The 23903-nt window shown below is 37.7% G+C and overlaps 2 protein-coding genes across 2 annotated transcripts in view; one reads left to right on the top strand and one right to left on the bottom strand.

Moving 5' to 3' along the window:
* Positions 1–2624, top strand: part of syndig1l (synapse differentiation inducing 1-like) — a 30480-nt gene extending 27856 nt beyond the window's left edge. The window contains exon 5 of the mRNA XM_051874395.1: positions 227–2624. Coding sequence (XP_051730355.1) covers positions 227–385 — 159 coding nt within the window. The 3' untranslated portion in view covers positions 386–2624. The remainder of the gene's footprint in view (positions 1–226) is intronic.
* The window catches only part of zbtb1 (zinc finger and BTB domain containing 1), a 422399-nt gene that overhangs the window by 350544 nt on the left and 47952 nt on the right, over positions 1–23903 (bottom strand). The gene's annotated exons all lie outside the window — the stretch shown is intronic.

Here is a 23903-nt window from a genome sequence, read left to right as displayed (position 1 = left end):
TATATTTGAAAAGGTACCTTTGTGACACTGCCCTGCAAAGGCATTTTAAAATGCCATGTGACTAAGCGTAAGATGTCTTGACGATGTGCGTTAGAACATATCTGATATTCCATTTAGCCCTCAGCATCAACAAGAAAGCACTATATAGTTCAATGTAATTTATCCCTGAATGGTCATTGTATCCTTTGATCTTGTTCTTTCTCACCATTCCCTTTCTTTGTTCCAGACCAGCAAAGCCGTGACTAAGGGAGACTTCCCATTGGCTAGCATTGCATCTAGACGAGCCTTGTTCTTGGCCGCTCTCTCCATCACCATTGGGACGGGGGTCTACGTGGGCGTGGTGGTGGCCCTCATCGCATATCTGTCTAAACCAGGCCACATTTAGCACAGTCAGGAGAGGACTACAAAACTCCACGATACTACACAGCCGCCTCTGAACGTCTTTTTCCAAATGTCTCATTCTCATCCCTCCCCGTGGACTGCCTGTCCGCCCAAATCAGAGAAAGGGATGAACCAGAAGAGGATGAACCAGAAGAACTGGGGACATATCACCTCAGTCATAATATATAAATGTAAGCTTCACCGCGTGTCACACCACACTGGATAAAACTTAACTAAGTCTGAGAGCAGTTCAGGTGAAGAACATAAACTACAGACAAATAAGCAATCCAATTAAACGAACCCGAAGGGAAGATATTCCCATAAAGACACCCGTAAGGATCAAAAGGGACTAAAAGCCCTTGGATTTGTTTTTCCCTTTCTAACTGTGCTTCGTTCGGAACCTGAAAGAGAAGTCAAGCCACTCTCAGTTTTCCTCTCTCATTACTTAGTCCGGTAAACCCCATATGTGCATGTGGCCCAATTACACAAGCACTGCTGAATACACCAACTGCAGTATGTGAGCTCTGTTAAAAAGGATAGAATGTTGTCCACCCTATTTAGGAAAAATAACACAGCTTTGTATGTTATAATAAGCAAATGTGGAGTTCATACACAAACCTAAATGCTTATGATCACGAGACAGAACTACAGGACAAGAAATAGCTATCAAAGACGTTCCACCTCTATGAAATTCAGCGCAACTTATACACAACCTCCATGTCGTTCCCACTTCTCTAGGGCTCTATGCTTTGTGTTGTAAATTCTGTCTTTTGTTTTGTCCAAAGTCAAAATCTAATTTTGACCCAACGAAGGCTGCAAGGTTTATGTGTCTGAAGAAGACATGGATGAAAAACAAGGAAAAGAAGCATTTATTTTATATCGGTAAGGATTTGCCTGACTTTAACATATTCTCTTTAACTCCCAGATATCTGAACTGAATATAAATGAAACAACTGTACATGTGGATGATATGGTGATGTGTCCTCTTATTCCCCAAATGTCTCTTATGATTGGAAAAATTCAGAGTTGGCAAAACTCAAGACAGATGATCAAAAATGTACAATATACTTTCCTCAAATCCTAAGATGGATGTTTGAACAAAAAGGCAGGTTTTGTTTTCAGGTGAAAGGGCCTCAGATTGAATCGATTAATAATGTATTGGATGTCTGTAAGCTCACGGGCATGACAACGAACACATGGGATGTTGAGTTAAAGGTCGACTGCTCTATTTCAACAACAATGGAGCCTGAATCTGGTGTAGTCATCCACATAAGAACTTCAAAACATGAAGACAATAGGTTCCCCGCTGGCTAGGTAGTGATTCGAGGCTTGTTTTGAATTCCTATGATATAGAACTTGGAAGCTGGTAGAAATTAAATTGGCCACATTTTGAAGTATCTTAGCCAATTATTCATAACCTCCTAATTACTTCCCATGGTGATTTAAAATACTCAATAGTATTGAAGTATTCTAAGTTTTCACATTTGCAGCGTTACGCCTTTCAGGGGCCGGACTGACAAAACATTCCCAAGTATAAAAATCTTTGTGCTATTTTCTTTGGTTAAAGGGATAGTTCACCCAAAAATGAAAATTCTGTCATTATCTACTCACCCTCAAGTTGTTCCAAACCTGTATGAATTTCTTTCCTCTACTGAACACAAAAGAAGATATTTTTAGGAATGTCAGCAACCAAACATATCAACATATCATACCCCACTGACTTCCATAGTAAGTCAATAGGAACCATCAACTATAAATCATAAGTAACTTCTTAAGTTAGGATAACCTCCAACCTCCATTACACAAGGCAACCTCATGAACATGATAGTACATTAAAGCACATTCTAATAAACTTCTTAAGAAGATTTTCATGAGTTCTGCCCCAAAACATAATAGCTGACATTATGGTACTCACAGGATTTAGATGCTTTTTGAATTCTGGAGAAACTAATTCACAGGGACTTAAAGGTGTATGGAGAATGGTTCATTGTGAAAAGAGCAAACTGGTAAAGGTCATGCTTTAAAGCATGCTTTGTCTTCATGTTAAAGTGTGAGTACATAGGGGAAGTACTGAGGTACAAGGAACAAGTTTGACTTGGACTTCTATTGTGAAGAAGCCTGGAGTTATGCATTATTGTTATTGTTATACTGATGAATTATATCAATGTGTAAAAAGTGTTACCAGATACAAATAATTGAAAATACTTTATCTCAAATAAAAGTCAAGAAAACAGGGAAAAATTTTTACAGGAGGAAAAGTTTTTATTGGTGTGGCGCTTTTGTTAAGGTTAGCAGATTTACTCATTGCCAGCACTGTAACGACATTTGTGAGAATGAATTCACTGAATCACCAAGCTTTTATTAGACAAGAATGAGCTAAAATGAAAAACGAGGATACGGTTGAAGATTTTACAGTTAATTCACTGTTCATATCTGTGCCATAGGAACTAATTACCCTTAATGCTTAGTATATGGCACCAAAATGAGATTTCACTCTGAAATTAAGCGCCTGATAATAAAAAATAAATTGTCATACCAGAACTTTTGTAGGTTTTTATGCAAACACGCCCCCCTACATTCACATACTTGAAATAGTATGTAGCAGAATGCACAACAGGGAAGAATGATGCCTGGATGGCTAAACACAAACCTCTGCTGCTTTCTCGGAGCCTATGATGCACAGCACACACTCAAGACCCTGCTGGTTTTGTTGCGGTCTTTAGCAAATGCATTTCCACTGCAACCACCGGAGCGTTGAAAGCCAACATGGGACACTTGCAGTCTCTTAGCGCAGGTCATGCATTAGTCATACCTGACATTTACGGTTCACAATTAGCTTCCCATAATGGCTTTTTCCGAGGAAGTGTCTAGTCTCCAGAGCATAGCTGGAAATAGCAAAACGTAATTGTTTTTACAAATAACACTCCATGCTACTTTGCAGCCACTGAAGCTTGACCAAGCAAATCTTTGCTATTTTGAAGTGTAGCAAAAATAAAAGTACAAACGAGGGCATAACACGTGCAAAAACTAAAATTGGCTGTAATGAAATTGGATTTCACTTTCCGTCAAGGTCTCAACTGAAATTAACATGGTATCAAGCCGTTTTTCCTCATGTGTTTGCGTCATTAATTTCTAAATGAACAGTGTCAGTGTCTGCCCTCCCTTGATTGTGTATCAGCCTGGTCCTTTTTTTCCCCCATTTTGCATTTCCATAGTGACTAGTCCTTTTCTGACATTCATTTTACGCCAGTGCTCGCAGTGTTTTGCTGTTAGTGTTTTGTTAATATTGTGATACTTGAGTTTTTCTCATTCATGATTAGAATGTGCTTGTGAGACAGTGACGATGTAAATACTGCAAATAAAAGACAAGATGCAGCGTTATAAAATAAATAATTTGACACAAAAATGATCTTGTATCTATTACTGCAAACATTGGATGTGTTTTTGACTCTTGGAAAAATATGATACACTGTGGTCCTCATGTGTGAATCTCTCTTGTCAGGAACAAAACGCTAGTCAGACTAAACAGACAGATGAGTCATTTTCGAGCATAGCAGAGGTGTGTGTATGGAGGTGTAATTGTGGAGCTTCACGCTTCCCCCGCCCCCTTTATTTTCCATATATCAACACCCACAAAATCTTTTAGAGGAAATAAAAGCGGAATGTTGATATATTTGATGTGTCTGCAATTTGGTTTCATATGTATTAGATACCTAAATGCATTGGTAATGATTGTATACAGAGACAACAAAGCCAGTTTGACAGAAATCACTTGTGGTTTTGTAGGCAATACAGCAACATTCATTAACAAAGCTGGATGAATTGATTATTGAACGAATTGTCCACCTCAAGAGCTGTATCATCTACAGACTAGGGACGCATTTCATTGTTTGATTACGAATGCAATCAGCCAAACAGGAGCTCTTATGACAAATAGGATTACTTTAGAGCATTCATGATAAAATGTTACTGGAGCAAAACATTTTTTGAAGAAAGTCTTCAATACATTTTTATATATTACATTTAATATGTTGGAAGTGGAAGTGATGGTTCACCAAATCAGTGTCATTGATCTACATCATTAGTTCTCATACATCGTACTGCAGCTCTCACAACACTACACCAGATGTCTTTGTATCCCATTTACACCTGGTATTAATATCTATCTGCAACAGAGCTTGGCACAACACAGCTCACATGCACTCTCTGCTATCTGTGACATCAAATCCATCTTCTGAAGAGGAACTGGAAATGAATTGCATTATTCTTGTTGTAGAAGAGTTTTATCACTTATTTATTTCAGCAGCATGTGCAATAAAAAAAAGTGATCTGCACCAAAAAACAAAAGTAAATATATGCATGATTAGTTTATTTGTTAGGCTACTGCTCATCTGCCTAAGTATGGGCATGTGTAACCATTGCGGCAATGTGTGTGTGTGTGTGTGTGTGTGTGTGTGTGTGTGTGTGTGTGTGTGTGTGTGTGTATATATATATATATATATATATATATAGTTTGAAGTTACAAGTAGTGCTGCTGTTAGCAAGTTACACTTCTACAATCTCTGCAATACAAGTATTTATATGTATGTTATATAAAAAATACATTCACCATTGAAACGCAATTACATATTTCATTTATTTCCAAAAAAGTATAGCCTCTAACAAATGCATAGCCTCTAACAAAAATTAGTGATTTGTCCATCAAGACAGTGATGATCTGAATTCTTTTATATGCTGCTTCAGTAGAGGTACAAACAAGAAACTTAATTTCTGCAGCATTCAAAAAATAAACAGTGCAAGCTTAGATTGCACCTTATACAGATTGCAACTTATTTCCGATTTCTCTGCAGAATGTGCATATGCCACATTATGCGGTCAGATTTTTTTTTTTCAGTATCAGCTGATCCTTTCAAGGAAAACACCCACATCACATGCAGTGACTCCGTGAACGTGATTTCACCAAGTACAACATGTTCCTTAATCAACTTCCTTGTTGATCCTGGAGCAACATTCCAATCAACCAGTCAGATTTGAAGGATAAGTTTACAGTTTATGTCAAGTTTAGGCTTACAACCAGGGTTAGGTGCTTCTACACGAGTGTTATTAACCTATCATTTCCCTCTGATTTTAGGGATACATTATGGGTAGGGATAGGGTTAGGACAAAATTTTCAGACAGTAATGTTGTTCCAAGATCAACAAAAGCTGCGTTTCCACCACAGGAGCTTTCCCCAGGAACTAGGAACTCTGGGGTAGTACTCGGTGTTTCGACCCCAGGAACCAGGGTCTAAATGAAGTTCCCCTCAGAAAGTACCTGCTCACTAGGTAGTACTTTTTCAAAGTTCCGGAACTTTCGAGGGTGGGACTTGGATGCTGAACATGCTGATTGGTTGAGTTCACGCAGCATTTTGATTGGTTGACTCCAAGCAGCATTTTATTTCAACCATTGTTTTATAAAGTCTGTTGCGGTGCGTGCAGTAAGAGTTGTTTGCTATTCGAATCAACAATGGAGTTTAAAAAATACGACCGACTGACTGATGACGAGGTTCAGGTTTTATTAAGCTTATATGCAGAGGACGGAATCCAGCGGGAACTGGAAAGTCGCGCGCAGTCCTACGTCACCGGACTATCTTCACGGTACTTTAGACTATGGAAACACAAACAGCAATAGGTCTGGAGGAAAAAAAAAGTTCCTGCGACAAATTGTTCTGGGTAATTTTGGTGGAAACGTGGCTAAAATATGTTGATCCAGGAACATGTCTTATTTGGCAAAATCAAGGCAACCCAGTGACTCAGATCATGTAAAAGCGCACTCACCTAAGTTCAGTTAATACAAGTACTTGACTAAAATATGCATTCTTCTAAAAAATTGTTTGTGGTGAGATTAAAATAAGTATGCAGCCACAAAAACCGTTCACAAGTGGTCACAGGAGATGCACTGTATTAAACACCCGGCGTAAATGGGTCCTAACATACTTTTTTTTACACTTTATTTTTCAAAATAGTAGAATAAATTTATGAACTGGGGTGTGTTAAATTTAAATTCTGTCATTTCTAATGTAACCACAGGATTGTTTTCAGGTTTCCTGAACAATTCCCCATCTGCCAATGGTCAGACAAACAGATACTCCAGGCCAGTAGTTACAGCTATACACATTTTTACTTTAAATAAGAGAGTCATTCATAATCCACAGTGTTATAAGGCATCCAGAATGAGACACGGCAGTCTATGAATGATGAACGGTACGTTCCACGATGCCTTCGGATTTCAGGAAACAATTTAGTTTTCTGCCTTTGCGCCGCCAGACTCGTACTTTTCTGCAGAGATTAACATGCCGTCTAACATCTGTCTAATTATGTTCATATCTAAGTATCAATTTGCCTTTTCCCATTTTGCCAATTCGAACTCGCTACAACAGGAGGCTGCATGACAGGAATAGCTAATTGTGCCAAGAGAATATTGGGCAGAGGTAAAAGGCAGATGGGTTTCAAAGCAGATCCGCCTCTCGAACAGCATTTTCAGAGACACCTTCAGGGCTCCTCCCAGCAATCTCACAAAGCGGCTGAAGTTGATGAGAAAATCTGAAACATGAGGAGTGTGGGTGCAGGAGAGTGTCTCTTCCACTCCCACTCAGGTCAATATGCTCCACAGTAGTTCATATCTGCTCTATATGAAACTATGCAAATCGCTCTGCATATTTCCCTAAAGCACCAGTTTCAGTGTAATACCTCTTCTGATTATGTGCATATATTGGGATTGTTTCATTTCTTTGCACCAACATTTGTTTTTCAACTTCTATTGTGGGATAATAACTGCAAGTTTGGTTTTGCGCTTAAAGTGGGAAGTGTTTCTGTTATGAGGCGCTGCACACATGCTATTCAGTCCTCATGAAATTATATTCAGAGATGGAGTATGGAAATTAGCGAGTGACGTTTTCATGGATGAAGCATGAACTGGTCAGGTAAACAATGCCAAACCTTGGGGAATATGAAGAGACCCAGAGTTACATAAGTAAGTGAATCCTCAGGGAGTGAGATGTCTGCTGCTGACAGCTCTGCCTGGATAACTGTTCTAGGAGTCTGTACTTCCATAGATTGCCCCTGTAACCCTAATCCATTAGAGTTCCCAGGGTGCTCTAATGATGAGAGTGGCCCCTCAGGCACTCAGCCTCTGGAGCAGTATTAACTCCCTTGAGGTGATGGAACCACTCAGCGGACATGCACTGCTCTTCAAAAGTTTGGAAAGGCCCCCTAGATTTTATCTCAGCATAAATCTTATTTCTTGATAAATGCATTAAAATAACTAGCAATTATGAAAAGCAATAATGTTTTTTTTCCCATTACATAATAATGGCAATATATATAGTTTCTTTTTTGAAGATTATTGGGTCCACACACCTTAGATTAGCACACAATAGAAGAATTAGAAAACAGTTTAGAGTCACTTTGTAATTACCTTTAGTACTTCCCTGCTAAAAAAAAAAAAAAACTAATCTAAGCGTTACGAAATAGCAGACTCAAGACAGAGGATTAATGGAGAAATGGTGGAACTTTATTACAGTGAGTAAGCAAAATGGCAAAACAGGTACAGTAAATAATTCAGAATTATTGCGGTTTGTGGTGATAAATGGATGGTAACTGGATTTATTGTTTTGCAGCTGGAGGTGGAGAACATGGATGAGGGGATAGGTGACGTGGGGATGCACACACCTTGTCTTGGTAGTGGTAAATTATCACGTTATCAATCTTGCACTCACACAGGGAATCAGGACTGAAGACACTGGAGACACGAGGGAGTAGAAACACACAGGAGGATCGCAGGAGAAACGCTGTGACAGGTGCAAGCAATCATGACGGAGCATGACGGTGCTATTTGTGATTGGGTGACAGTGGAGCCTCCCGAAATTTAGTCTGTGCTACCACAAAATATATTTGGGAGCATCTGTGCGAGTGCAAATAATTCTTGGGGTGCGACATGGGGAACCGGCAAGTTTTTGCTCCAAACACACAACTGGAAAGTGGTTTTTAGTTTTATTTTGGCCAACCTCTGTTCCGGACCTGCACACAAACTGTTTATATACACCGATGAGCCATTACATTATGACCACCCCCAGCATACCTGCAAACTCCAAAGTGGTGAAAAAGGTGACATGTTTACAAATTAAGTAGTAGTAGGGCGGTCTGGTGGGTATCCTCCCCCAGGAGAATTTTTTTGTGATTTTAACATGTAAACTAAGCATTCTGGTGCACTCTGACAAGAAAATAAATGGAAAAAACAACATTTGCTTCAAGTAAAAAAAAAAAATAAAAAAAAAAACATTTATTGACACAAGGGCTGGCCATTGACACAAATTTCACAATTGGATTTGATTTTGATTCAGGAGCTTGCGATTTGATTTCAGTTTGATTACCTTCAATTCAATAATGATTAATTTGGGGCCTATCAGGTACAGTACATGGCAAATTTTCTCAAAGAAAAAATATCTCTCAACTAATGCTGTAACTATACAGGGAACCACAGCTGGTGCAACATTATAATATTAAAGGTTAAAATTTATTGATTTGTAAGCTACTTACATATAAATTACACATAAAGAAGTTTTTATAATAATGTTATAATAAATTTTTAATTACATAATTATGTTTCTACTCGTTTTTTTACTTAGCCTAAACATTTGAATGGTGGCTGTCATAATAGCTGACTAACGAATCTTTTGACATTGAACGCCTTTTCTGAGGTAAATGTTACGGTAAATGTGACATTTTTACAAGCTATTTTATTGGCGCTTTTCCGCGGTTGAAACAATGATTGATCGATTAACATTACATATGACATGATACAGATTTCGTTAAGTTGTACTGTCTCTTTCAACATACCTTCATTATGCATTCATCCTACATTCATTCATGTTTATTTCGTGTTGTAAAGTGGAAGAAATGATCGGGTCACGTGTGCTCTGCCTCTGTTTGAACTGAAGCGCTACACCAATGTGTCAGTCACACCACAGAGCGCCAAAAAAGATCATGACAGCTCGAGAGACGTCTATGGTCTCACTCCGAGTCCAGTCTATGGGAAAGTAGCCCATTTTCGATTCTTGTGGAGGTTTATTGTGCCTGCAAACTCAACCTGAACCCCCCCCCCAACAAAAAAAAAAAAAAAAAAACTCTTTGGATCTACACGATTCACATAAATTACATATTTTTTATTAAAAACAGCGAATTTCACCGAAAAGCGTCTAGTTTGCAGGTATGCCCAGCCTAGAGCAATGAGCGCGCCTGGCAACAGTACAGGTGCAGTTCACAGAGCAGTATACCACCCAAGGACCAGCTTTCAGTGTGTTTGGTGTCAGAATGGGAAAAGCTGCTGAGTTATCGGAGTTTGAAGGACAAATTGTGATGGCACAGCACCTCAGAACTTTGATCTCAGAAATGGTGTGCCTTGTAGGTTGTTCACGTGCTGCTGTAGTGAGTACGTATCAAAAGTGGTGCACGGATGGCCAAACGACGTAGCCTGCATAGCCGATGACCCAGCCGGGTCCCCATGCTAACCGTACGCTGTGTTTGCCAGCAAAAAATGGGTAAATTCGTATCCGTGTTCTCAGAATGAAACAAGCAATGTATTAAGACAAGTTTCATTACAATACACTATAAAGAGACCAGTCTCGTGATATTCGGTCAAACTGTTCAGAAGTTATAAGCAAAAATAGCCATTTTTCATATCTCCTGACCACTAGGTGGTACTGTGCTAAAACTGTGCAGGTATACTCAGGTCATGATTGTCACAACACAAGATATAGCCTCATGTCCATTTTGGCATGCTCTTTGTCAAATTCGTTTGCGTGTTATTCGAGAACGGTTTGACAAATCAACTTAAATTCCATGTTTTTGTGTCTGCATGGTCTGAAGATGATCTGGTTCAATTTTTGTGAAAATCAGAGCAATGGTCTAGGAGTTAAAAAAAGTAGTTTTTTTGGAAAATTCAAAATGGAGGAATAATTCGTGATGACGGAAAATTATAATGCATAAAGCTTGCCGCAAGACACAGGAAAAAGTAATGATTATGAATGTGTCTGTAAAAAAACAGCAAAGAGACATTTTAATCATTTGTTAATAAACTAGTATTTGAGTCAGTGTCAGCTGCAAAGATGAAGTTGACAATGCTGCCTCACCATCACTGCAGTATAGTGAATGCGCCTGTAGAGAGAAATGCAGCTTTCATATGGATTACATAAGCAGAGAGTATTTCTTTTCGATTTGAATTGGTTTGTTTAAAAGTAGACATTTCAAGCATTCTATAGTTATATTTCATGTCTGTGAGGCAAGTAGCCTATACACTGTTCATTTAACAAAGGCACATGTTTCAAATGATAAGCCATATTTGAGGTCGATGGATGATAGGACCTGCCCGACATAGCCTACTGGCTATGTCTAATAGCCTAATTACCACAAGGACCCTCTGTTAACGATTGGTCCCTAACAAACTGCATGACTTCGCCACAAGGTTGTTTTTTCTATGACTAACCGACTAATAAAATGTTGGCCTCTTCTAGTCGACTAATAGTCGACAATTAGGGAGCAGCCCTACTTTTTACCATACGGTTCTATGGGCTGCCACAGACTCGAGCGGAAGAAGAAGAACACTATTTATGCTGATATTATCCAAAACCACACTTTGCTAACAGTGTTTCCAAAATTTCAAAGGCACTGTATCGTGAAAAAATGCTGAAATACTGAAAATACAATTTACCGGTAGAACTACAAATTATCTTTTTAAAAAGATTTGTAGTGTCTGGACCAATCAGACACACAATTATTCATTATATTTAATGAATTATCCAGAAACTCACTCTCTCAAAGTTCTGTGAACTTATCCCCTAAAACTGCAACTAACATCCCAAACGTAGCTAACACACAGGCAGAACTAGGTGTCCTGTTACAGGACACAGGAAAACTGATAAGAACTTTAATGATCAGAAAGAATTTTGCAGAGACTAGTGACTCTGACTTCATTCTTTCTGAGGAGGACAAATAAACCCTCTTAATCCTATATATTCTATATATAACCACTTGAGAAATGTATAAACATGTTCCCATCTCATGACTTTCCTTTTATAGGCTTTATTCTATGTATTAATTCTCTTTTTTGAACTATTTTGGTATTAATGTTTCAAAGTTGCAAATTTGTAGTTAACTAAAATCACATGGGTAGCATGTTTGGTATCTACGGACTCCAACTTCCATTTCCTATTTGTTAATTAATGTTACATGTTTCTAACTCTGTGACACATTAGTATTATAAGAATCTAGAAGGTTCTTCTCTCATTCATCCAATCCAGTGTCTTATGCTAATATCCTGCCAAAAGCACAAAGACTCGTAAAGTTCCCTCCGAGAGAACAACTCCTTATTGGCTCAGACACCTCAAGAGGGTGTGACATCTTCACCCTTTAAAATCACTGATCACAAGATCACTTTCTTCTTCTCTTTTACTGAGAAATGCTGATGTGAAGATGATGCTAAGAAGCTAGAAGCTTCTAAGAAACCCCAAGCTTGTGCCAGGCTCCGGCCTAGACCTTCCATTCCCCAAAGATCCTCTGAATCCAACTGGTTCTCTTTCATCAAGACAATATCAGCAAAGATTCAATGGAAGCCTCCACAAACTGAATCAGGACAGTTTTAATTCAAATGGGCGAGACATGCAAGTATCAAACTTAGTCTCATTATTTGATACATTAAGTATCCATACCCCTTTTAAAGAAGGGCGTGTTAGAACTAAACTGATGGTTTGCTCAAGGCTGTTGATCTGCTGAATCTCAAACAATGCTGTAACTTCTTGCTTTCCTGTATTCTGCTTCAGCTCTCTCTTTCCCTTGGTAAACTATGCATGTATGTGTGCGAATGTTAGAGTAGTTTAAGTGTTTAGTCTAGTTAATAAAGTCTTGTTCATGTCACACATAAAGTTGTCCATGTTTCATGCTCATATACTGGAGTCCCTAATTATGCCGATCCTGACTACATGCTCTGATTAGTACTGTACAATTAGATTGTTATTTCCCATAACCTGGAAATGAACATTTCTTAGAATTAATAAACAATTAACACAGAGTGTTCATTGGCCAAACAGGTTACCTGATTGTAATATTAATTTTATTACATTAAGTTAATTTTATTAACTGATCCAAATATTTATAATTAATTATAACTAGTTATGATTAATTATCATATTTATTTTGAGCTAATTTGCTACAGATTGTAACATACACAAATATGTGTTTGACTTGCCCTTTACATTATATATAAATGTTATTGCAATGTACAGTAACAGTCATTTTGAACATGATTTCATAATTGCTTCTTGATTACATAGTTTAATTGACGACAACCTTCACAGTAGTAAATTAAACCTCCTACACTGTTGCATTTCATTAAAAAGGGAACATTTTTTAAAAAGCCAAACAAGGATGATGACACAAAAATGACGCATGGAAGACGATGCAGAAAAGCAAGATATTTTTGATCTCTTCCAGAGGTGAGAGGCTCTGAAAAGCCGTCCTTGTCTCATTGTTTACAACCGAAAGAGGCAAAAAAAAAAAATAACAATGTAGAAGCAGTAGAAGCTTTTGTTCTCACACCTTTTTTCCTTCAGCCTTTTCTTCACTCTGGTATGCACATTTCCTGAGAGAGACAGCCATGAAAGAGCCAGATTTATATCTCCTAAAGCCTCTACTGTGGCCCTGCTATATCTATGAGGATTTTGTATCGACTTTAAATCGTATGAAAAGGGAAGAGCAAAACTGGAATAAAGAGAAAGTTACACCATGTATCTTGGTACACAAAAACATGTACAAGCTGACTGGAATGCAAAATGGCACCTTATGGAAAATGTCAATCAGCTGCCTTTAACATCAATAACGCATTCATAGAATTATATATTTTGAACAAAATCTAATAGCAACCAATAAATAAGTATCAACGTATGTACACCCTTCTTAACATATACCCTGAGTGCGCAATCTCATCATGACTCAAACACTAAACAATGAGTCATCTGGCTCATATGGACCAGCAAATATTGAACTGAATTAAACAGACAGCCGCTCAGATCACAGCTCATTCTTAATGAGACAAAATCTTTCCTGTTTTTATGGTTGGATTTGTCTTTCAAATATTCTGTCAAATCAACTCAAAATTCAACGGCATATGTAGAATAAATACAAGATGAGTAAGATGAAATCTAAAGAGCACAGACAATATCTTTCCCAAGAAATGTCAGGCCTTGCTTTGGAACAATATAAAAACTCTGCACTGATGAAGCATCTGCCACACTCTGTCAATATCCACATCTACTGACAGAAATCAAAGCAAATGTATTTCCACAAGCTTCGGCACAGTGCAAGCACCAAAGATAAATAAGATTCCTCATTCACAGGAGCGTAATTTGAATGCTGATTCTTGGGTAACTGCCTAAAACAGAGCTAATATGTAGTAATTTCAAAACATATCTGGAACATACTACCGCTGTTGCCATGGTGCAAAATCAATAATAATAATATAATTAAAATACATAAATTATAAATAAATTAGAGAGAAAGAGAGAGCGAGAACTTGGGTCTCCATTTCACTGCATGTAGCTGGAGGTGGGTTTTAATTTCATACTTTGGTTGTTGTTGCTATAAAGACTGTTTTTGAAATAAAACAACTAAGCAAACGCATGTAATTATTTGCCAAAACAAATCATTATTTAAGTCTGGAAATGGCAAGAAATCAAAAATAGGATTAGTATGATCCCTGCACACAAATTCTTTCTGTTCTGATGAACATGAAATAAACACTAGAAGCTCACAAAGCTCCCTTTCCTCTCAGTCCTCAACCTAATAGCTTTCTCCAGGCCCAAAATCTTGTCGGCGGGTAACATCACAGACTCTGGTCATTAAAAGCAGCACTCTCACCTGCGTCCTTTCCAGTGTCACAATTGCAAGGCAGCTTCCCAGACAGTCTAATGAGGCTATGCCTCTCTTTCTATTTTTTCATGTAATGATATATCTATCTTTGGCCCTTTCAATCCGTCCATTTCATTATTTCTGTTATAACAACACCAATGTTCCCTCCAATACCAACTATGAGGACAATATCTTTTTGCCTTTAAAGGGATAGTTCACCCCAAAATGAAAATCTGCCATCATTTACTTACCTGCATGTCTTGCCAAAGCTTTTTGACTTCTGAAAAAATGTGTTTTTGTTCATACCCAATGTGTTTTTGGGGCCCAATGTTGTTTTTGGACCCTCTTGACTTTAATTGTATGGACAAAAACATTTTAAACATTCTTCAAAATATCTGCATTTGCGTTCCACATAACAAAAAAAAAAAAAAGACATACAAGTTTGGAACAACATGATTGTTATTTTTGGGTAAACTGTCTTTCCTATTGGTATTTGACTTTAAGTTTTCACATAATGGGATTGTTCATATTCTGAAAATCAATATAAATGTGAATCAGAGCATGGATGTAGTCGATGACTGGCACATGTAAGAGGTAATAAGTTCTAACAGGATTAGCCATTAAATCTGGCACATTTCTTGATTAACGCAAGTGGCGAGAGCACCTCTCCATAATTCAGCAAAGTAATTAACCTTCGAGAAGTGTCTGAACCAAACGAACGATATTAATTCCAGCTCAGAGAAAGAGATAGAGCAGTTGAGCTGTGACATTTTGCCACCAAAACCAACTGAAATAACAAGGTCTGAGAGGAACAAATCCTGGTTTGACAATTGACAGTGAACTACCATCGTGACAGCAAAGTCCAATGGCGTGGCGAGTTGTCTTGACACCCCTGTAGAGGAGGCAGGTTTATGGCATGTCCACTAGCAACAAATCAATCTCACCTGTAACTTCTCTTTCAAAGAGCCCAATATAAGAAACTGGTTAAAAATGATGAAAGAATACAGACTGGAATCAAAGACAGAAAATTTGGTGTCAACAGAGTCCATGATTGTGGAGTATTGATTCCAATCAAAGACTAAGAATAATCTAAAAGATAGAGGCTGTTTTTAGTGGGATGAATGACCGTTGAGGTCTTACTTCTGTATTTGTCACTGGTTTTCTGATCTTTCTCAATCTTACTAGCTCCAAATGTGACAATGGAAAGATGAAATGGCTCAGGTGGGGATTCAAAAAGGCCCTGTGAGGTATTCACAGCCTGATCAATTCTTAATTAGACGGCACCAGCCAGCTGTCAGGGTATTTATAGAAAAACACTTTCACTTAGGTCAGAAGGTGATGGTGTGATAACAAGAGTTGCAGCAGAAGCAAGACTGAGTTATATGCAAGCTTAATAGTGAGATGAGTGTTGTGGAGGGTTCTTGTGTTTGAAGGCCAAAGAGGTCTGTCATTCTTGGAGAAATCTATCTGCTGGCTTTCCCATCTTGTAAATGGCATGTGACTAAAGGTGCGGTCACATTAGCGAAATTTCATGGGCAAAGAAGTTCCACTGTCTATTGTCAATAGTGCAGAGATATATGAATCTCAGCTCACACAGAAATCACTTTCAAACCATAGAGCTTTCTGTTGGTCAACGCAGCAAATCTGTGTGATCCGTGCCAGATCGCTTTCTTTTGAAATTTGGTGAACATCCACAAATGCGACCGCATCTTAATGCTGCATTCCATTCAACTAAAAAAACTATTTAAAAAAAATAAATAAATAAATAAAAAGGGCAACATTGAAGTGTAAGCACAAAAAAAATCCTACATTTTTTAATTGGATGCAATGCTGTTACTCTAGAGCCACAGCAAAATTACATTATAGAAAAGGTGATTGGCTGATGGGACAGATACAGCACAGTCCCAAAACTCTGTGCTAGCAACTATCCTGAGCTACATCCTGTTTTTGTATTAAATTTAGGACCTTGGTTCTTTGAAGATGAAGAAAGCCAGTGAATAAAAGTAGTATGAGCGATTATCGTGCTGGTTTTGTTTCTGACCACTGCTGTATGACAAGGGTATAATGTAAAACAACTTTAAATGGTAACTAAATCAGGAAGCACAATGCATTAAGCCTTCTTCAACTTTGAGTCTTTGTGCTATGAGGGAGAGAGTCGTAATTGGCTTTTATTTGTTCCTTCTCTTATCATTGTCTTGCTTTCATGGATAACTTCAAACTAATTAATCAGGCCATGAGAATGATGGAAACGGTCATTGTACCCTCTTCTCTTGTCTTTTTTCTATGAACGTCCCTTGCAGTGCTGACAAAGGCCTTTTGAAAGACACTCTGTTATGAGCAGATAAATTGTAGAGAAAAAAAATGTGAATATTGAGTAAATATATCTTTAGTAAAGTGTGTTCATTTCCACAACCTCAATTACATTAATTTTGTCTTGCACTGATTTTGTTTTTATATTATCTCATCCAGGCCTCAAGCTGTCTGATTTTAAAGCACATTTTCAAAGTGTTTGAATTCCTTATCACAAAATTAAAATAAATGAATAAATGAGGCTCACTTTGCACATCAAATCAGCATTTAGATGTTTTATATGTAAATTATGTGAATTTAATTTCTCATATTGTGCAGTGCAAATGCAAGGAAACAAAACATTTTGATGTGGCCTCTCTAACTCAAGAATTAAAAAAAAAAAAAAAAAGCATAATTTGATTGGAGTACATGGAGTGATTAAAAAACATGCAAGCCAATTAAATCGCCTTAAGAGATGAGATTTGCGCTCCTCAGTCAACCACTTTGTTAAGAAAACATCAATGTAATATGCATGTTTGATTCAAATGCATTGACAAGGAATGTGTGTTCAGATGTTAAGTACCCCATATATGACCAGAAGTATGTGGACACCCTCTAAAAAACAGGCTTGGTTATGCCAGTAATTCCAGTGTACTTTAGTGAGTCAAGAACTTCAATGGCAAGAAATGTCCTTCTATTGAGTTGTCCTCACTCGCTGCACAAAAACAAACATACAACACAACCAGTATAGTATGATTCGTGTACAAATGACTCTTTTAAACCAATTATATTTAGTAAATACAAAACAGTATAGATTGATTCCTGAAACAAATGACTCTTATGTGCTGGTTCAATTACTGAACAGTTAAAAAAAAATTACAGGTTTGAATAGGTCTAAAATACTCTCCTGTGTAAGCTACAGCATTAGCAGAGAGAGAATTTCTTTGAGGTGTCCAAAATATACATTATGACTGAAATATACCCAACTGAATAAGGAAATCTGTATCAATACCCAGAAGGCATTCACATGCTTTTGGCCATAGTAGTGCATGTCATTTTTGCACAATGTACTGATATGTGAAATCCATTACACAACTAACATGACAAATTTTACAGTTCTGTAGGATATCTCGGTATATACTATAAATGGCTTGTGCCGTAACCAACATAACATGAAATGTGTTATACATGCATCATAATCACACACAAAAACAAATAAATCACAAAGAAATCTTCAGACAAAGAAGAATTTAAGGGTGCTCTTTTGCTACGCACCCAGGTTTGATTGACGTCAGAGTTTGGTTCATTTGGATGATATGAACGCTGTTTTCTGAATTTGGGTGCGCACCCGCAAACCATACTTGATTCCACAAAGGGTGGTCTGGGATACAGTTCACGTGAACTCCGGTATGGTTTGCTGCTGATATGAACGCAATCACACTAAATCATGGAAGCGAACCATTAATGATGACATAACAATCACATAAAACCAAAGGTTCAAAAAAAATTTACCAAGCAACAAGCTGCTGCTTTGATGATGCAGACGCACAGCGGCTCAGACTCAAATAATATAATGTGAACACAGTCCAGTGGGGTCAGGGGGAGGGGGGAGCACTCAAATTTGGATTTGGACCAGGCAAATTGAACCAAGTGTGAAAGAACACTAAATGTCACCACAATTTAAAACTGAAGAACTTAAAAGTATTTAGCCCTGAAAAATGAGACATTTTAATTTCTTTGATCTTAGTGTATGTTGGTCTCTTAAATGAGGCCTCCTGCTTGCTGTCAAACTCTTAAGTAGATCTACGTGGGCTAACTATGATTTAAAAATCCCAGACAAAAGTTGTCATTATCACAGCATAAATCTCTCATTTGATGCAGTCGCAGCAGGCTTTGAGACGTAATGACTGCTGCTAGATTTACAGGCACTGCATGCTGCCACTGTAAAGTGGCTTAACTGCTGGCTGCTTTTATAGCCCCAGTGGTTTATTTTAGCAGGATGTTAAGGTAGCAAAAAAGGCACACAGGTCTAAAGGCAATAACTCTAAGTTTATAGCAGTGGACCATGACCACACAACCTACCAAAAGCTAGGACAGGTCTTTCACAAATGCACCGAGGAAAGAAAAGGCCTTTTCATTGTGCCCTCTACAGTATGTTATTGAGTTCTCGTATTCGTTTATAAAAAGCAGGGATGCTGACTAAAAAAGAATAGCTAATACTGAAATGATACTTTGATAAAAAAAACAAAAAAAATAAAGAAAAAAAAAACATGAAGGGCAAAATCTCAAGAATGGATCTCAGACAACTAAAGCAAGTCAGGTGTTCATCTGCAAGACAATCTCTGCGAATTCTCTGAGAGAGCATCTGTGAGAACAAACCCATTTGTTTTGTTGTCTGAAATAACCAGGAGGTAAGTGATAACCTGCAACAGACTGCATGTGAAAGCAGCTTTCTCAGGTTTCTGTGAGCTTAAATTTAGTAAACACCAGAGTGACTAAACGTGCAGCTTTTTACAGAGATTTGCTTTCTCAATGTAAAGCATTGCTAAGAGTAGCAATGCTTGCAAGACCTCAGCAAAATGTCTGAATTTCTTGCTAGAAATGGCAGTATTCTATTCCAGAGGGTATAGTGCAGCTCATGTGCCGACTGACAAATGGCAAAAGCACATTACAGAAAAGCGAATAAGGAGGACTCCAAATACCATTTGCATGTTTTTACATTAAATTAATATACTTAATACGGCATGAGGCAAGAAGACTGGCAGAAGAACACTGCTTGTTATCATGTACTTTAACATGCTAATGCAGAGTTTGCAGTGAAAATTATTTTTGATTATGTTAAGCCCGCTAGTTTATGTTCAGACATGATGTGCAATCACATGACTGAGTAGTTTTCACCAACTGCATGCATGATTACTGAATGCAATGCATTTGTGTTAATTATTGAACAATCAATAGGCTTAAATCAATTAAAGTATTTAGAAATGCACCAATATTAAAATTCTGGCCAATACTTATAAGTAAATTATTATTGTCATGTTATGGCTTAAATTAAAATTCAATCTTTTTTTGTAAATAAATTTAAATTAAAACACTAAAACCTAAAATTGCTAAAAGTGAATTTAGGCATCATCATTCTAATGTACAGTATGAAAAATGGATATTTATTCTGAAACTTGCTAAGGATTAGAATTAACAGTGTTATTGCATTATTAAAGTTTAATAGATTAAGCATCGATTGTTGAATAATTGACCTATTCAACACAAATGCATTAAATAATCATACAGTTTAAAGGTTCATTTTGAGTGAGTGTTAGATAACCGGAAGGGAATCTAAATGTAAAAATAAAGGAAATGACCATGCACAAATATCCGATAAATAAGTATCCGATATAGACAAAAACTGACAAACTTATATTTAAAAAAAAAGAAAAAAAAAGAACAACAATTAATAATAATACATACAATAATACATGATTAATAATACATTCCTGTAGTGCACAAATGGCTCTAAAACATTAATTACAGAAGTTAATCAAAGACGTCTCATAAAACAGGGGCTTGTTATGTGTAAATTCTGTGATATGCATAACAATTATTCTCTGTGTGATCAGACAGGAGAACTAATCAGGAAGGCCTGTCTTGCTTAATCTTTGAACTACCTCTCAACTGCTTCTAGAGTTCAGTGGTCTATGAAGCATGTGTTTCCCCAAATAATAAAGCAAAAAGGAATAAGGAAACAACAAACATATCAGTGAGAGTGATATCGATATGGGCCCAGAATTGGTAATGTATCCTAAATTTAACCTAATGTCTACAGAATACAGCATGTGTTAAACCAGAAACATATAACAAAACTACATTTAGAGAACACGCTTCCACTATAAAACCTACTGGGAAAAGATCCCAGGGGTCTCATTAGTTTGGGTTTATCGAGAGCTGAGTATATCTGGGAAGGTCTGTGCTTTAGCCCACTTATCATTGAGTCTCACGGAAATTGAGGTCGGAGCCTGTGAGCTGCAAGAAAATGCTTTTTATTATACTGCTTATGAATGCTTCCCAATGTGAAAACTGTAACTGTTTACAACGGCAAATCCTTATGTCTTGAAATATGACTAAGCATGTGTGCATTTAGATGTTTTCTATAAAATATTTCCCTCTCAATTCACTCCCTTTTGTTCATCGGTGATTCCTGTGGCCAAACCTCAGGGGGCAATTAGTGCTAGGCTAACATTAAAATGTAATTATCATGGTAATAAATTATGATTAACTGCAGGGCTGTCATATTCTCAACGGACCCACTGCCATCTCAGAGTGGTGCTGGAGGTACACAGTCATCCCTCAGGGGCTGCAGTCAGCAGTGCAGAGGGCACAAAAGCTTTGAACAGCATTCATTCATCCAACATCAGCCAAGCACTTCCTGTGTCCTACACCAAGTGATGTCCTACACCAGTACATTTATGGTTTGTGTCTGTGAAAAGGACTGCAAAGTTGTCCCCTGGGAGAATGGCAACAGCATGCCAATCTTTACTCTAGGGATGCTTTTCAGATTATTTGCAATCTCCATTTACACAATCCAGCTATTGATTCATAAAAAATAAATAAATAAATAAATAAATAAATAAAATAAAAAAATAAAAATCACAGAATCTATGTGATCCATGTCACTTTTGATCAATTTTATGTCCTTGTGGAATAAATTATTAAATTCTTAAATTTAACCCCCCCCAAAAAATATTTCTGACCCCAAACTTTTTTTTCTGAATCCAATAAAATTGAAACTGGAATCAAATCAAATTGAGAGCTTGTGAATCGGAATCAAATCAGGAAATCTGTATCAATACCCAGTCCTACTTTTCTCACATTCAACCAATCAAACATATACAGCTCTAGAACCATCCAGGAAATGGTGTCAATGGCAGGATGTTTGGTTTTAGACTTGTCACACCTAACAGCACCCATCTTCTTGTCTGTGTTCCTCATTAGGAACAAAGAACCCAGCAATGGCTACAACAGTGTTTCCCATTAATTACCTAGACTCTGGCACCATAGTCTAACCAGTGTCACCCAGTTTATTATAATGTCTATGGTGGCTCATGACGCTTCTATTATGAGCGCGCTACATTTGAAATAACAAACTTGCGCGCGCAAAAGACATGATATGTGAACGGCCTCTTTAGCAGCTTAAAGGACAGCGCATTTTAAACGTTCTGCATATGAAGGCTGAGTTAATTTAATGGACAGAAACACTTACGGTGGCTGTGGCTTTGCCTTTTCTGGCGGCCCATCATCCAGAATAGCCCCTATATGTTTCCTCTTCAGATGTTCATGCATCGAGCTTGTGCTGCTGTGTTATGCCAACAAAACCAGAGTGTACAAACCACCTTTTTATTATTAGCTAATCTGAAGTACTCCCATACTTTAGACCCCTCTGGCCTTTGAAAACTTTTGCTAACTCGTTTGACATTGCACTCGACCCCGCTTCACCCGCCATCCTTGGAAACTTTGACATGATGTGCGTAACGTTAGCTCACACCAGTGGTGTGGAGGAAACTGTTGTTATTTTAGTCAAAGCGTGGCGAAATTTAAAAGGTAAAATATATAAAATGATCAGTCGATTATAAATATTGAGGTCGACGAATAATCAGTGTCGACGCAGTCGATTATATCGACCAATCGCGACAGGCCTAGTGACGTCACAACGAAACATTAGCATATTGCCTGCCCACTTATTGCGCGCAGAAATTAGTTTTGTATGTTATGTTGTGTAACGTACACCCTAGTCTGTATGTCACCTGTTAACCGGCTAACTCACGTTTCTGTAGTTCTGCTATTCAGATGTGGGTCCAATATAGTCTAAAAATGTGCCGATTAATGCAGCTTGTTTGTCTTATTACTTGGAGTAATGATCAAGGATGGAGCACGACTTTTGTTTACAAAGTGTAATGCATTATCAGCTTAGCCAAGCACAAACGTGGGAGTTTACAACATAGCTGTGGGCCCAGTTCGCTTACATAATTGTAAAACAAACTGTTTTTTCCTCTGTGTTTTTATTATTACAACAGAGTGGAGCTCTATCTGTATTGTAATAGGATGTTAAGATGCTAGTCCATTGAAGTTGACCGTTGACTAGTTGAAGTATTCTCTCTGTAAACAGTAAACACCCATTGTAATGTCAAACAATGATATAGTCATTTTTATTTGTTAATAGTTATGATGAAAAAGTCTGTCTACACATCTGGCCTAAATGTTTCTTATGTTAGAGGTTTTCAGCTTCACTTGGCATTCTGATACAGTTCCTACAGGTGCACCTACATAAAGTATAACAGTGACACTGCTATCACAACTTATAAATAATGCAAACTAAGGTGACACTTACCATAGAGAAACACTGAGATAGCGAATCAGTTTCTGGTTGATCGACTACTTCAGACATTTCATCGCTGGACTCGGGCTCGAATTGATACAGTATAATCGATGCTATCTTTTCTGTCCATACATTGTATACAATGTCTTGCGAATTGATAGCTGTCAATCAGTTATAGCAATGGGCACGTGGTGCACGCAGTAGACCAATCACAAAGGATTGGGCCATCTGACCAATCAGAGCAGTGTAGACTCACGGAAAGGAGGGGTTTAAAGAGACTGATTCTTTGAACTGCTTCTAACAAATCGTTTACAAAACACTGAGAACTGAGGTGAAAATAAATGTATTTTATGAGAAAACTAAAGTGTTTTTTGACCTTGCATGCATGCAAGCCTGTTGTAGGAGACTCTCAAAACAATATTAGGAACCCTAAAAAAGGCATAATAGGGGCACTTTAAGCATCGTGATTCCACTCCCCATCCCCCTCAAATGCACGTCATTCAAGCCCTTTCAGCTCCGTGTGTGCGTAACTCTCTTTCTCCAGACACGCGCCACATTACGGTGCGTGTCAATTGGCGTGGAGCACAGCGGGCGCTTTTAATTCATTCCAACGAATTAAATCTCACTAAATTCACTAAAATCTCATTAAATCCAATACGTAATGGACACGTGATTTCCAAACCAGGTTAGGGTGTAGGTTAGGTTTAAGGGTTAGTATTTGTTGTAGCATTGTGTAGAAAATCAGCACTGTGATTGACATCAGTAATGAAATCTTTTGAATCAGCTGTGGGGATTATGCTGAACTGCTTTGTGGGAAAAAAAAAAAAAAAAAATATTCACGCATCCACTACGTATTGGATTTAATCCAGAATGTCATTGTGCTACAGGCTGCGGCAAAGACCCCTTTGCTCACGCAATCAGCTTATGAT

The sequence above is a fragment of the Ctenopharyngodon idella genome, chromosome 20 (assembly GCF_019924925.1).
Source record: "Ctenopharyngodon idella isolate HZGC_01 chromosome 20, HZGC01, whole genome shotgun sequence".
Lineage (NCBI taxonomy): Eukaryota > Metazoa > Chordata > Actinopteri > Cypriniformes > Xenocyprididae > Ctenopharyngodon > Ctenopharyngodon idella.
Note: the sequence above shows the minus strand (reverse complement) of the source record. Positions and strands in the feature narration are given on the sequence as shown.